Genomic DNA, 16,210 nt, shown 5'->3' with positions numbered 1-16,210 from the left:
AAGTGGATGAAGTCACTAGAATGGGTACCAGTCCCACAGGCTTTGCAGGATCCACACACCAAAACTCAGACATGAGATCATGCCACTCTCAACAGCTCACCTGCAGCGCTCCACGGCTCTTGGGAACAGGCGCTACGAAGAGAAGAACAACTGCAGTTCATTGTGCTACATGAGCCTTTTTTTCAGGGAATCCAGCAAGAGAGTTAAAGCCAACACAAGCGGAACATTTGCTGTGGAAGCTTGTCTCAGAGCTGAGAAACAGAAGTCACTCAGCATTTACCAATATAGGAAACAAGAAACCCAGGTAGGGTTTTCCTTCCCTGCTAATATTCTACAGGAAGTAATTTTCAAGGTTTTAATCCTGCCACAAAAACACCTATTTTCCCAGCTGTCTACCTTTCAACTTATAGAAGACAGTGGAGGTAAGAGTGAAAATTTAAACAGTATTAATAAGGAAGTTAATGTACGTTTCAGGACAAGGCTTAGAGTAACTCCAAATTAAATTAGTCTGTGAAACAATGATTCTAATAATACCTACACATCAGTTGTACACAACTCTTTTTCAAATCACTTGATATGCCATTTATATAGTGCTTTGACTCATGTATCAGATTTTTTTCAGGTTTGTTTTTTATAAGCTTGGAAAAAAAAAAATGAAGGCAGCAGTATAACAACCCTGAATCTTGTTTTTCAACACTAACATGTGAATGTTCCCTACTTAACAGGAGCTATCACCTTAAAATTAAATTAGAAATAAATATTTTTGAACCTGTTGTAACAACTCGTACTAACTCAGCACACAACAAAGTAACCTTCTGGCTGTTCAGTTTGTGCATTTCATGAGAGTCCACAACTACCTCCTTTTTCTAATGTCTGTAACAGAACATCAGACAAAAACGTTTCTGTAAAATATGAAAATATAGTCTTAAAATGACAAAAAAAAAGAAGCAAAAGCTCTTACTATCTCTACACCTTGTGAGATTTCATAGCAAAGTAGCTTTTAATAACTAAAGGAAAAGGTCTTCCAACTACTTAGCAATACCATATCAAATTCTGAATGTACCGATTATTTGCATTTATATCAGCTACTTTATCCTGGCTGTTTTTAAAAGGAGTATTGAATTCAGCCACATTGTTCCAGACTAACTTTTATTTCCCTAGGCCAAAACCAAAATTGAGTATTGATCTTGAAAACTACTCCTGTCTCCAGGAGCTAGATCACATCTCTGAATAACCCACTCTCTAGCAGCTTATCTTGAGAGACAAGCTGAATGTGATCCATACAATTTTTTTCATATGAGAACAAACCTCCTATTTTCATAAGCTTGTTCTATGAAGAGTCACTGCCACACCTTTTTTGGGAGGAAGATTACTGGGTTTCTCATGACTTTTTCCTCCCTTCCCGTGCCTTACCAAGGAGCTCTCTGCTCAGACTGGAAAGTTCCCTGTTTCCAAGGCTCAAGGTCACAAAACCCTCTTCATTTTATGAGCAACCTGCTGTTATCATCCAAAGAAGCAGAGAAGCTAACGTTGAAGACAGTTTTTCCAGACAGTATTGTAACCAGGTCTAAATATTATTATTAAAGAAAGTCTTATCTCTGTCCTTTTATTAATATTCATTTAAATGTTACCCTTTGGCCTCACTTTTCATGCAAGTCATCCCACTAGAAGGTAAACGCTTTTCAGATGAGATTCCCTCCACAATGATGACCTCATTTGCAAGGTCTTCCCTTCTTTTCCCCATCCACCAGAGGAAAAAAGGACTTTTTCCCTATTTTCCCTTTCTGTGGCAACTGGAGAAAGAAAACAAACAAACAACAACAAAAAAAGCAGGGGAATAATAAATAAGCACAGAGAAGAAAACAAGACTCAAGCTTCCCAAAGCACATTCTTGAATGAAGCTCATGAAACAAGGACCCACACTCAGAAGACCAGGCCTGAACTACCAGGCACTACTGGGAACTGTGCTCAAACCTACTATTCTGATTTTGTTATCTCCCTTAACCTATTATTTTGGGGCTAAAACCTAATATTTTATATCTTCCTTTCCTTTAACCACCCCTCAGCCCTGTGTCTAGTCTTAACCCTAAGCAGTCTTTCTCTTTGCCCCCATTCCCTGCTGAGCAACTCTTCCCTCTGACTGACAGTTTACTGTTTTATGCCTCAAGGTCATTTAATCTTCTTGTGTCCCAAGTCACAACCTATCACAGTATATGGGAAAGAAAAAAAAACCAAAACCAACAAAACAACAACCAACCAAACCCCCCACCAAACACCAAAAAACCACAAAACACAAAGGCCACAACAACAGAAATAATAATTCATTTACAAAGGCAGGTTTGCCATATTTTCTGGCTGTTGGTTTTTCCTGGAAGGAGGCCAGCTGAGGCTTAATTTTCAGTATCTTTTCTAAAGATCAAATATAAATGAAGTCTTGTCACGTTGTCCTGGAGAAAACCAAAAGTACCACCAATGGGATAACGTATGCCCAGACACAAAATGTTTATAGAAATTTAGATAAGATATTATCCAGTTTAATAAAACTTCTTTGTGCTCATTTAGAGGAAGACTATTCATAATTAGTTTTTATGGGTTTTATATAATGAAAAAATTCTAAAGCCCATGTAAACAACTTTTCCATTCACTCTGATCACAAATCTGAAAATCACGAATGATCTTGATAAGAGTTGCGTCCTGTTATAACGACTTTCTATGCTCACGCTGAGCCGTTCTGGTCATGCTTTTACTCCGATGCATAGCTGACAGTCAAGAAACTCACAGCAGACAACAGCAACTTTGAAAATGAGCTTCTGTCACTTGATTTGAGTGGAAGAAAAGCACAGTCCTTCTCAAATTCTGTTTTAATTTAGAGATGAAAATAAAAAATAAGAATGTCATTGCAAGGTGTGCCTAAATGGAAGGCTACGCCAGTAGTTACTCAGGCTCCCTTCCTTCCTCCCTTCATACAGTCTCTATGTGAAAAGGCATTAAGGAAATTATTTGGTAAAAGGTACATTCCTTTCTCCCCATTGGAGATTTGCAGACACCTTCTGTTTATGGTTACACTAATTTCTTACAATTTAAATAAGTAAATACTTTTCTCCAGTATAGGTGATATTCTCTACTATTACTTCTACAGTCAATTTTGTCATCTTCATTAGTGTTCCTAATAAGCACAGTACCAACAGTAAACAGTCCAGTAAAACAGAACTACTCCAGCCATCTACTGATTGCATACAAACGTGTAGGAGTTTGGTACTTCCCTCTTGCTAAGAAAAAGTAATGACAAAAAAAGAACAAAAAAAAAAAAAAGCAGCATCACTCATCCCACAACTATTTAAAAACCTCTCAATTTTCACTGATGTCATTCATTAGGCACTCTAAGATAAATCAAGGAAGTAGTGCTGTTTTCTTGGTTCAGCACATTTTTAAAAATCTTTACCGTGGAAGCTTTGTGTAATTATCCTTGAAATAGAGTATTCTGAAGGAGTTCCACGACATATGGAAATTGGAATAATGAGTTGCATTTTCTTGTCTATCATTTCTGTTAGCATTTTGTAGAAGTTGTACATCTTTAGATGTTGGGTAAGTCTCTCCCTTCCTTCGAGTCCATACTTGGATCAAGATCATTACAATTTCTCCCACTCAATGCCCTAAACAAAACATAAATGCCATCACCATCAATCTCAGCAAGCTCTGTAGGACAACTAATATTAATAGAATTACCTTCTCCAGTTAGATTTTTCATTAGTAAATTACGGTGGAAAACAGTGAGTGGCACCACCTAGTCAATTTGAACAAATCATCTACGTCAGTTGATAACTATGCTGAGTAAGGAAACTCAGCAATTTGGGATCCAGTACAAGACATCATTAAGCACGAAGCCAACATTTTTTTTTACCCCTGAATTAAACTACAGTAAGCATTCTTTACAGGTAAAACAGAAAAGTTTGCAAGTTTAGCTGCTGCAGAGCGTGTGCCTGCAAAGTCACAAAGCATGAACTACAAATCACAGCATGTCATATTTCCATATGCCAATGCATAGTCTCGGGCCAGGCCTGCAGTTATTTCTGCTGAGGGTTAGAGAATTGAACCACACTAGTGAAGGAGGAGACAGAAAAGATGAGTAGCAGAGCACGTGCCAATTTCCCAAATAGCCCAGGACATCATCCAATGTCACTTCATGCTTTCCACCTAGCTGCAGAAAAGCCTCCCAACATCTGTCTTCTACAAATGGACCGTTACTGAATACAGCAAACACCTCCATGCCAGATCCTCATGCTCAGATTTATTTATTTTTCTAAACAATTCTTCTCAAAAAAAGACACTAAATGTTCACTGCTTTATAACCTGTGTGATAAAGGAAAGGCAGTAAGGATGTGTCCACTACCAGCACCACAATGCACTCAACCTGCCAGGTTTCCTCTCTTGGTAGAGGAAGAGGATGCTGCTGAGGATGCTCATGTTCATGCGAGGAACACTAACACTGCACTGCTTAATCCCATCCCAGGATGGCATTTGGCTCTTCTTGATGCATTCTTCATATTTCAGGCTTGCTATTGGGTCAGAAAGAGCAACTGGAACCAGAAAGCTTTTGCATAAGCTCTCCATTACTTAAATCCACTTGCTCCAAACCACTGATTTGTGGGGAGGGATGAAAGATTGTAGAAAAAGGAGAGCAGCCTTTTAGTCTCTGTCCTTTGTTCACAGCACAGAAAGGACCTTGCAAAAATTACAAAAATGCAAACCTTGAGAAGACACTTGTGTGACAGAAAAACTTTTTTCACTCCCTTCCAAGGCACAGAGCTTGATTTCCCTTAATGGCTAATGATTAATGTATGAAAAAAAGATGAACAGCCAATTTATCTGAAACATGAGGAACATGATCCTTTATTTTTTTCCTGGAAAGGCCAATATGGCTTAAAAAGAAGATAGGGTTTTCCTGTCCCTGGATCAAAATTGTTCTGTTCCAACATGAAAGACAAAGGGAAGATGCTGCTCAGTGTTTAAACAGGTTTCATTCCCAGAAGTGAGGAGAAGAATAAGTTCCAACAAATGGAATTAAAAAAAAAGTATCTTAAAAATGAAATTCTTACTGCTTCACCACACTGCACTCATAAATTGATAGCACTGTCAATTTGTTAATGACCAATGCTGAACCATTACCAGAGAAGAACAAATATATTGTTATGCACTTACAGGGTGAAAATTTTATAACAGACTAGTCTTAAGAACAATTTGCTTACTGGAGAATTGGTTGGGAAACTCTCACCTGCCTGCACATTTCAACAAGAAGCAGCCATACACTGCAGCAGAAAGTTTGGCAAATACAGTACATGCATAAGGACAACAGCTTCTTAAACACTTATCTATAGAATAAAAAGTAAAATATTCCAGGATATATCAAAATTCATAATGTCAATTTAGATCACTGATGAAGCACATCCCCAATGAGGATGTACAGAGAACATTACTGTGTTAGTCAGTGAACCAAAATGCCTGTGTCGTATTGTAAAGCAGCAGAAACCCTACCTGCACATTTTGTTCTTGTTGTGAGTGGTGGTCCAGGGGGCCCTGTGCCTCCTTCTCCAGGGCGAGTGAGCAGCACTCTGATCTCATACTCCACATCAGGATCCAAATGCCACAGTTTGTAATTGGGAGAGTCTACAATGTGCGTTTCTGCCCAATTCCCAGTGGTCGTCCGATACTCCACCTCTTTCAATATGATGGGCCCATCTCCAATGATGGAGTTGGCGTTGGGTTTGATCCACAGGTACGTGGCTCCGACAGCCAGCAGCTCAGGAGGGGCGATAGGAGTTGGGGGTTCTGTAGACAAAAAGAAATCATGAGAGGCTGAGATAATTTTGTCAAAAGGAACAAATTTCTACTATGTATCTGTCCAGCAAGGCTGTTGCCTTTTGTAACACAGGCACAGTTTCTCCTACCATTTACCAGATCTTTCATAAGAATTCAATCTCTTACTGAAAAGAATTTGTTTGGATTTTTTTTTAATTTGTGCTAAAAATTCAGCCTCCTTACCGAATAGTGGTTCTAATAATACTACCACTGAGGTAGTATTACCAATTCAAAAAACATCTGCACATATAAAGGAACTACAAAGCAACTTGCTTTTTAGAATAAAATCCAAAAGCCACTTATAAAAGATCAGAAGGTTTATATTTATTCCCTCCTTTAAGCATACAAGCAATAGCAGTCAATATGATATTGGAGGGTAAGAGGGGAAAGAAGTCTTAAATAACAACGACTGAGTGCACTTAGCATATACCATGCATACAAAAGCTCCAGCACAACAGCCCTTCCTCTGCCCTGTGACCCAACGTGGCAGAATATTGTGATAATTGGTCATGATATTGTGGTTCAGCCAAAGTGTAATGCTTAATATACCACAATTAGCAATCCAAAGTGGAAAACTCAAATCACTTGATCATTTTGTGATTTTATCAAGCAAAATAATAAAGGTTCAAATTAGGACATATTTTTTTCATCAAAGCACTGGCTGTGTGTCTGAAAAAATACTAGCAAATTAAAACACTAGGGATCTTCCCATAGTCAATGGTATCAGTAGTCAGGATGTTGCTAGAACTGACTCTGACTGAGGCTCTTGGTAACTCAGAACTAAGAAAAACTCTAAGGTACCAGTGAATCAACAACTCCTGTCATGTCTGATTGCAAAGTTTGCTTAACGTCATGAGCAAACGTACTCGAGCAAAGTCTGCATGAGACTTGAAGAGATGTCTGAAAAGCATGATGAGGAGGCAGGAACCCAGCCACTGAATATCACCTCAGTGATAAAAAGAAAAGCAAGCCAATAACAGACATGTCAGCAGCACCCTTTGACGAAAGCAGTAAAAAAAATATCTACAGGGCTCTGGCTGCCTGCCTGATATTTATTTTTCCCCCCTCTGTCAGTGTATAAATAACACTTGCATATTGGAAGCTGCACGAATAGCACATGCCTTGTGGTTTTGAAAACCCAAGCTGAACTGTGCAAGATTATGAGCAATTTCTTTAATCTCATCTAGCTTTCCCTCTGTCACACTCTAATGTGGTTTGCCTTCAGCCCAGAGGACACAAACTCTATTCTCTTGTGAAAATGAGCTGACAAAAAGGACATGTCTGTCTCAGAAAAACAAACCTATAAATGTTACAGCATGACATTAATTTTAGAATTCTGTGGGAGTTACTCTAAATCCCTCTTAAAGGTGATTCCTCAAAGAACCCAAAGAACTGGAAGAATCCAGGACCCACAGAAATGTGGAAGAGAAGAGTTTGAGCACCATGTGATGGATGGAAGATGAGACTTTCCCCTCTGGAGAAGTCTTGCAGGTTTACATCTGCTCAGTGCAGAGAAACAAATGCAGAGAAACCATTATTATACAAAATAATCAACTGAAATGCTACTTAATTTCATTTCCTCTGGCTAACTAATTAGAACGAGCCACACTATCTCTTTGAGATTGACTGCAGTAGTTGTGCACTGTATCTCGGGGGGGGAAGCAATCTGAACTGTAAATGTAGCAGGTATCAAAGATGAACAAAAAGTAGTGTCACGAGCTAAGTTTTGCGTGGAATGTTTGTTTCTGCTTTTATTTTGCACTGTTCCCATAATTCCTGCCAGAATCTTTTTTGAATATGAAATGTCAGGCTGATTATGTTTTGACTTAGTAAGGTTATTTCTCCAAGAAATTTGTTTTCAAGAAATGCATGTAGATGCATTTTCATTAAAATTCAAATTATTATAAATCACAAACAGTTTATTACTTGTTTCTTTGTGCAAGACAATTAAAAGATAGACTCAGTGATTTTTATTCCCAGTGCAAAAATGACATCTAACAAGCTGAACACAAGACAAATGAAATATTAAACGCCATTCGCCTGGGCTGTAGACTTCAATAGCAACGTGATCCAGGTTACTTTGGGATTTGATTGCAAGTTAGAAGATACTCATGGAACTGAGCTTAATTAATAGAGCAGTTTGTCCTGCTAAACAGACATGAAAGTCTCATCTAGTAAGTTTAGAAACTACTATTGCCTAAGTGATTTAAATTAAGAAGACACTCAGTATTACTCTCTTCTCTTTTTATCTTAGGTCAAATCTAAACCCCCCCCCCCTCCTCTCAAAAAAAAAAGTGATGGTGATTTTCCCTTTTCCCCCCATTATTTTTCCCCTTTCTAAGTACTATTTGAAAAACAGGTGCCACAGAATATTAGAAAATTAGGAGTTTAAAACGTTGCTCCCATTTTGAGAATTTGAGAACATAAGATAAGCAGCTGTTACAGTTGTTATTCAAGGCTCAATCCCACATCACTGAAAATAATGGACTCTTTCCTACTGGTACCAACTGGGCAAGAAGCAATTTTTCTAATATCACTCTGTGACAAATTACTGCAAGCGATCTAAACAAGTTACCAATTATTTAGCAAAATTAGCACATAAATATGAACCATTTTTTGGCCTTAGTAACTAAACACACTTGTCAGTTACAGATGACCAGCCTGATGTTATGAGCTCACTATTTTAATTAAAATCTCTATGTGATCTTGATTAAGTAAACATGGTGACAGATTGGCCTTGTATGCATGTAATTGTGATCAACTATATTTTAAGCCCCATTTGATCCAGACAGTATTTTATATTGCAAGCTTTGTCTAGCCTGTTGCTGCCTTTCAGCCATTCTCCTTCCTTCTCCAGGCAGACAGGAGAAGCTGCAGGCTCCTCAAGAACGAGGACACCAGGAACTGGATTGCTACAACTGGAACAATATCTAGCCTGAATCCTCAGGAAGAGCACAGAAAAATGCGGTTCCCAAGTGGCCTCTTTTCAAGGAAACCAAAAGACCTATGTAGTACAAGCTCAAAGAGGGAGTTACTGAAGACAAGCAGATTTTATTGTATGTGCAAAGCAGGTCCAGTTGTGCAGATACAAAGGGAATTTGGGGTGTGTCTTTCTCCTCCCATTAGAAGATGAAATACAGCTGTGGTCTACAGCTGAGAAGGCTGAACACTGTTAAGGATTTTAAATGACAAAGTTTAGTAGTGCAAAATGTGTGACAAAACAAATCTAACACAAAGGACCAAAAAAGACCAAAGAGCATCATAGGATATCTCAGACTGGAAGGGACACATAAGGACCATTGAGTTCAACTCTATGCTCCTCACAGGACTGCTTAAAAATAAACCATATGATTATGAGTGTTGTCTAGATGCTCCTTGAACTCTGACAGGCTTGGTTTGTGAATACTTCCCAACTATTGGGGAAAACATATGTATTTTACTCTTTGGCAACTGCCCTTGAGTGTTTGTACTCTACTACTGGAATATTTCTCTATTTGATTTTCTAAGCAAGACAATTCTAAGCAATTGTTAGTCAATAGAAGAAAAATATGCTCCATGAATCCCTCAGATGCAGCTGGGAAAGACTGAAACATGAGACAGAAATCCCCATCAACTGTTTTCACCGTCTCCTGTGAAATAATCCATAAGAAAAAGGAATTATAACAAATGTAATCTTAAAACAGCTGGATAAAGCTCTTAAGCTATGGATTTTATATGAATAAAGCTTTAATTTTTTTTTTTTTAAATTTCTTCCTTGTTTATAATAAGATCATTGATAAAATGTACAGTCAAGGAGATCATGAACTCTCATTTGCATTTGTTGGCCTACAGAAGGTTTTAGACAACAAGAACCCCTAACACTACAAAACACTGGTATATCACAAAGGTCAATGATTTTGTTTCTGAAGTTTTAACCTCTACCCTTATTCTTTTACTGAATAATCACATCAAAATGTGAAATTGCTAACATGACTCTCTCAAACACTGAAATAAGCTTTCAACTTCAGACTGAAAAGAACCAGAAAGGACCTAGAAAAGGCTGACATTCCCGTTAAATAGAGGAGGAAAGCAGGTTTATATCTGGCTGGTTCATCCAGTCTGTGCTTCTCACACTGCCTGATGACCCTGTAAGTCCTTCCAAAACATCAGCTGTGCATACCCTGAACATAGCCAGGCCTCCAGAGCAGCAGGAAGAGCTGTAACACACACACACAGACAGCCTGGGTTTGTTTTCTCACATGAGTATGACATACAGCACAGGTTCTAAAAATAAGATGAGAAGAGACAGTGGTTTTTATTCTTTGGGGGTTGAAGAGGTGGGAATGGGAGTTGCTATCAAAAGCCATTTGCCTGACAAGCAGGATCTGTGTTTTCAAACATGATACTGCTTATTCCTCTACTAATGGGAATTGTAAGCTTTTCTCACAGCGTCCTAAATGAGCAGCTGTGGACTGTGCTTGCCAAATGGATAAGGATGGGACTGGAAGGCAAAGAAACCAAATTTCAAGCTTCTCAGAATTTTTTTAAGCAAAAAAATACAGAACAAAACAGATCTATATAGTTTTCTACACAATAGCCATAGACTGTTAAAATTTAAAAGCTATTGAGGACATAGGTACTTAAATTTACATTTAAAAAGGCAAACCCCATTGTTTTAAGACAAAATAGAATCGTGTTTAAATGCCTTTATTCTGATTTTTTTGCCCCTTCATCCTTTAAAGCAGAATTTCTCACCTTCGCACAATTGTTTTGCACTCTTTATTGCTGGTTATTAGAGATTCACTTGCCTTTCTGAGCAGCATCCATGAGAACCTTTTCTAGTTTTACACCACAGCAATAAGCAGTCTGAGCTCTAAACTACAGTGTTTACACCAGCATTGCTTCTTAGCACACTTCCTACTACTTTAATAAATGTAGCAGTTGAATTTTGTTTTCCGGAGATTGTCTGAACTTCCAGTCCCATTTACTGCACAAAGAAATGGCATAAGGAATTCACAGTGTTTAGCATGAGACTATTTCACTGACAGACACTGTACTAATAGTTTTTTGTCTAAAAAAGAGATATTCAGATCTGTCTCACAGTAACATAACAGGCTGACAGCAGTAGCACATGTCAAATGTGTTGGAAGAGTGTACTAGTAACATTAATAAAGTGATTCATTAATTCACCTGGATGGGTAAATTGCACCAGTGAGTGATATAGTCTTTTCTCAAAGAAAAGTGCCCAGAACCAATTCTGAAATAAAAAATTTGGAATATTTAATTAAAGTCAAAATCCACAAATGTGACAGAAAAGGAAAATTTAGGATTTCTAAAACCTCCAGAACAAGAGGCAATGGTTTCATAGATTTATACATTTTACAGATGTTAAAGCCTTTACTGTTGGTTTTGCATCCTATTATGAAACAGAGCAGCCCCAGCAGGCAAACACCACCCTTGCATGGCAAAGTTTAACCTCTTATCCTCCATAAGTATTCCCATAATATGGGATACAGCCCTGTGGATACGCAGGTCTCTTCTTGCCCCTGTTAGGATGAACACTGCATTTGTCCTCATGAACCACCAGCCACAGGATGCTTTTGTGCTTAGTAATCAAAGATTGACAGAAAAAAAAAAAATAATAGAAATTTACCCTTTTAGCAGCTTAGTTATATAGCTAAAGAGCTAGGACGTTAGAGCAGTAAGTGGGGGGCTGCATTTAGACACAGCTATATTGTTCTATAGATTAGCAAATTTAATGTCAGTACTCTCCATCTGATGCTTCTTTCCAACACAGTATTTACTAACAGAGATATGTGACTTCAGTACTCTATGATATAGGATACGCTTTTTTCTATTCATTTTTTCTTTAAGAGCTAATGTTTCTGTCTACAAGGGACTCACCATACATCTCGTGTACAAGTAGCGGGGGAGAAAATAAAAATCATCCAGAAAGATGTGAAAGAATTGAGAAAAGTGGTCAAAGAATCAGCACAACAGCAATGAAACACAAGAGACGAGCAGATCTCGAGGGACCGCAATCAGCATCACCAAGGAAAGACAATGAAGCAAGAGACCCAGGCAGGATGCTCATTTTCTGACATTCCCCAAACCAAAAAATTCAACAAGTACAGACTACTCCCTCTGCATCTCACAACAGTGTAGGTGTAGTACTTATATTTGAAGGGAGAACTTGCTGCAGCCTGATGAAACTGAAGAGTACGTATTCTTTATGTGTTTTCCCCTTAAGAAGCAGTGGAAATGCTCCTTGGTGATTTGAATACATATATTCTAAATTAAGCAACTGGGCTGCCTAGGTTTAAAGAGAATAACACAGTAGTGCTTACAGGAGTTACTATAAAGCAGTAGAAAATCTCTTAACCATCCCTAAAAGCATTGCAGTCACCATGCAAGACAGCTGGAGCAAACCCTGGCTGAAGAAAGTTCATCTGAAACAGTGTCATCTTGTTAAACAAAAATTTCCAAAGTCACCCCAAGACCAGAGAGTTGGTACAAGCCCATTGCCTCCTACCAACTCTTCTAATGGTGTTACAGGTTAAAGGAGAGGGGCACCAGATACCAAGTGGGAATTACAGTAGCATACTGTTTCATTAGCATTTCACACTATTTGTGTCTCAGAAGCCCAGCCTGAATCCCACCAGCACTTGAGAGGATGCTCTCACTCTCTAATAAATAAGAAAATAGCATTGGATTAGTTGAACAGTATCGCATTTCCCAGCATAAATTAAGTGAATTAGATGGAAGACTCTGTGTTCTAATTGTAAAGCTTATTACAAGAACTCACATAGATTAGAACTGAATGCTCCTCTTTGAGTCATCATCCGTACTGTAAAAGAGGAAAGAAAGGTGACTATAGACTCTCTCGTGGCTCTGTGTTTATACACAGGAATGGCCAGTACTGCAGCAAAAAGTTCCGAATGCTGTGCACCAGGAGTGCTAGAAGGCAACCCTTCTTAACCCAGATAGTAGTGCTGCCCTATGGAGTGCCCAGGCAGTCTCTCTAAGTGAGCTCAAAAAAAGGACAAGCTCCCCAGGGTTGGGAATCATGGAATAATTAACTCTAATTTTTAAAGTGCATGTAATTTACAGAGTTTTTTCAACTGCAAAGTAGCCACAAAATGACATCATGAACAAGAGCAGTAGTATGCTTCTTGTTGCTTACGGAATTACATTGTTATGGAATGTCATTCTGTTTACTGAGATCTTTCATGAACCATGAGAGGCCCAACACAAAGACTATTGTGGATCCATATGCTGATTACAAATACCCTAACTTTCACCATGTAGCTTTGACACATTCAAGATCTAGTGATCTCTGGTTCCTTTTAGAGTCAATAGAGAAATGGACAATTTCAGAGAATGTACAACTCAACGTACATATCTAAGATAAATAAAATTAGCTGCTCTCCCTCTTCTGACTGATATTAAAATTTAGGTGAGATGCATTCAATCTCCTTACTCTAATTTTCTCAGTACCTGGTCATCAGTGTGAAACAGAGCGAGATATCAGACCAGTTAGTCTATTATGGGGGAAGCCACAAAGCAAGCTATGCAAAGAACTGCTTGGCAAGAAATAATACTGAGCACTTGTACACGCTTTGAATGTTCTCTGAATGCCCTCATTCAGGGCACCAGAACTCAGGTGCTGCAGTCTAAAACCATCACATGAAGATAAACAATTATGCTTTTCTCTGGAAAAGATGAGCACAACTCGCTTTCCTTTTATATATGCAGCCAGAACATGCACTGGTGACAGTGATGCCCTTTGATTTAATAATTCAATACTAAAAGTGCTTGTCAAAGAAAGAATTTCATTCCCTTACTAAGACTGTTCTGAAGCTGAAGCATCTTAGTCCCATCTATTGAGACTGTGCCACACACAGAAAAAAAGGTTCAGCTTTCATTTGACCAAAAAAAAAGGTAAAAATAAAAAGACCATGACTCTTTTTAACCAGCATCTAACCGCTCCATTTTGCTCCTTCAGGAGGATGTTCAGTATGCCTGAACCAAGTCCTGTTCTCCAAACTCATCCTGTAATGCTACAATTTGAAACACCAGTCTATAGGAAGCTCTTTCTTATGGCTCCACCAAATCTGTACCAAGATATGGAAAACTGCATCCACATCCTATCAAAAAGAAGGTCCTCTCCACCAGTCAGTAGAGTCAGGGCCAGCTTTAGCTCTCTCTTGTCTTTCTAACTCCGTGGACTATTTAAGCTCATGCATCATGTGTTATTAAATCTATTTCAAGTTTTTTGCATGAACAAGCTACTAATCCCCCATAGGGACTGGAAATGTAAACTCAACAAGCACCAAAAAAAGTAGAAAGGCAGGAATAAACACATAAACCGTGAAACATGTAATTTTAGGTCAAGTGAAGTTCAAGCAGCTTCATCAGTTGCTATGCTACCAGCTTACGATGGTGGGAAAGGATGAAGGCAACAAGATTTTATAGCTTCATCTATAGAAGCTATTTAGCAACTTTTGCTTTCTGGCACATCTCTGTCTGCAGAATGAAGGATCGTTAGTCTCTAAACTGCTGAAATGGCAAGTGGCTGGAGGTATTGACTACTATGAAGCAGCATGGAATAGTTTGTCTGGATTGATTAAGTAGCTTAATCCATAGCAACCTGCTAGGTTTGCAGGAAAAGCCTGAGGCAGGATTCTTCGTTTCATTTAAGGCAAAGTAAGGAATTAAACATCCCATTGCCCTTTACCACCCCATCCGCCACCTAAAGATGTGCGGAACAGATGAGAAGCAGTAAGGATTGCTGAGGCAATAGCCAGGCTGGAGTTTAAACATGAGAGACCACCATGGAGGAGACTTGTAGACTCACTGCTGTCCATTCTGCTGTTTTACCATTGATACTGATCTCTCTTCTCACAAATACATTAAGTACCCCAAGGCTGGGTCAGCTTAAAGAGTGAGGACACTGGTGTGTGCACATGCAGTGCATTTCAAGAGACCTCTCACAGTTAATCCTCACAACATACTGGTGAAGCAAGTATGAGCGTGTTGTTTTATAACTGGAAATAATAGGGACAGAGACTGAATGTAGTCTTGTGTTTCAGCCTTCAGACTTTACGATCCCTTACATATGCCACACTTGACACACAAATTTAGGCTCTTTCAGCCCATAAAGCAAAATGTTCTCATTTAAGCATTTAGTTTCCCATGACAGATCTGTGAAAAGCAGAATCACACTTGACCATAAGGAAGCAAGTCAAATCTGACATGGCCTCTATAAAGAGCTGATGCTGTAATGGTACACAGCAAACATGCCAACAGGGATTTCGAGGAGACACCATGGTGCAGACACACCACTAGAGCAGCACCTTAGGAACTTTCTAACCAACGTACCTGTATCACATGAAGCAGCATTGAACAGACTATCCAGGCAACTAAGTCTCAGAGCAGGTGGCCACCTGAATGCATGTGTTCTTGACATTAATCTGAGCAAAAATACAGTTCAGAACTCAGTATTCATATGAAACTTGGATGAATCAGAAATGACTAATTTTAAAAGGAACTTTGCTGAGTGCCCATTTCAGGAATTTCACTCCTCCTGTCTTGACTCACTGAAATGACATACCTGGGCAGACTGTGAGGAACACAGTTACCACAAGGGAAGGGCAAGCTTTCTTGTTATCACAGCTATGCTTCATTCAAATTTAAGTTTTATCTCTCTACTCTCACTGGGAGTAAGCACAGGCGTACACCCTACGAAACCCAAAGAAACTAGTTGGATAGGTGGATATCAATAATATTTAAATAATCCTTATTCAGATTCCAAAACATTCACAGTTATAACACCTGCAAGAATTGTACCGTGGTTTACACATAAAGTAGCACTTTTCATCCCTGAAATTTAACACAGAGATTATTCGCCCATTGACTTTTATTGACAACAAATATATGAAGTGTGAAAAAGAGCCAAGTTACTGTCAATAACTATTCTTCTGTCACTACAGCCACACTACTTATACAGCTATGTGAGCAATCTAATCATTTATTAAAATGTCAGTATCTTTGCTTCTGGTGGCAAAAAAAAAATCATATTGTCTAGCAAGATAAACATTAGGAGAAAAACCTGAAGTTTCATGGCATTTTCCAGAACATAAAGGGATCTCTTCCACCTTTAAGTCATGCTCCAGTATCTCCGGCTAGTATAAAATACACACAAAAGAAGAAAGCCTGCTTGCTACACAGAGACACACTCCTGAAACAGAATGTTGACATTAATACCGATGTACTGTAACTATTTTTTTCCTGAAAGAATGAACAAACTTTCTACTTCTGAATGTAACTGAAAGAACACCTAACAGTCAATCCTATTAACCCCAAACATGCTATA

The 16,210-nt window shown here is 38.6% G+C and overlaps 1 protein-coding gene across 1 annotated transcript in view; it reads right to left on the bottom strand.

Annotated features, from left to right (window-relative positions):
• Nucleotides 1-5,532: 5,532 nt before the first annotated feature.
• Nucleotides 5,533-16,210, bottom strand: part of LOC104524557 (receptor-type tyrosine-protein phosphatase T-like) — a gene marked incomplete at its 3' end in the record, with an annotated part of 54,459 nt that continues 43,781 nt past the window's right edge. Inside the window, exon 5 of the mRNA XM_010167479.2 lies at nucleotides 5,533-5,826. Within this exon, the coding sequence (XP_010165781.1) occupies nucleotides 5,533-5,826 (294 nt within the window). The remainder of the gene's footprint in view (nucleotides 5,827-16,210) is intronic.

This window comes from Antrostomus carolinensis, unplaced genomic scaffold (genome assembly GCF_000700745.2).
Source record: "Antrostomus carolinensis isolate BGI_N321 unplaced genomic scaffold, ASM70074v2 scaffold2915, whole genome shotgun sequence".
Taxonomy (NCBI): Eukaryota; Metazoa; Chordata; class Aves; order Caprimulgiformes; family Caprimulgidae; genus Antrostomus; species Antrostomus carolinensis.
The sequence above is the reverse complement of the archived record's forward strand: the minus strand, read 5'-3'. Positions and strand labels throughout refer to the sequence as shown.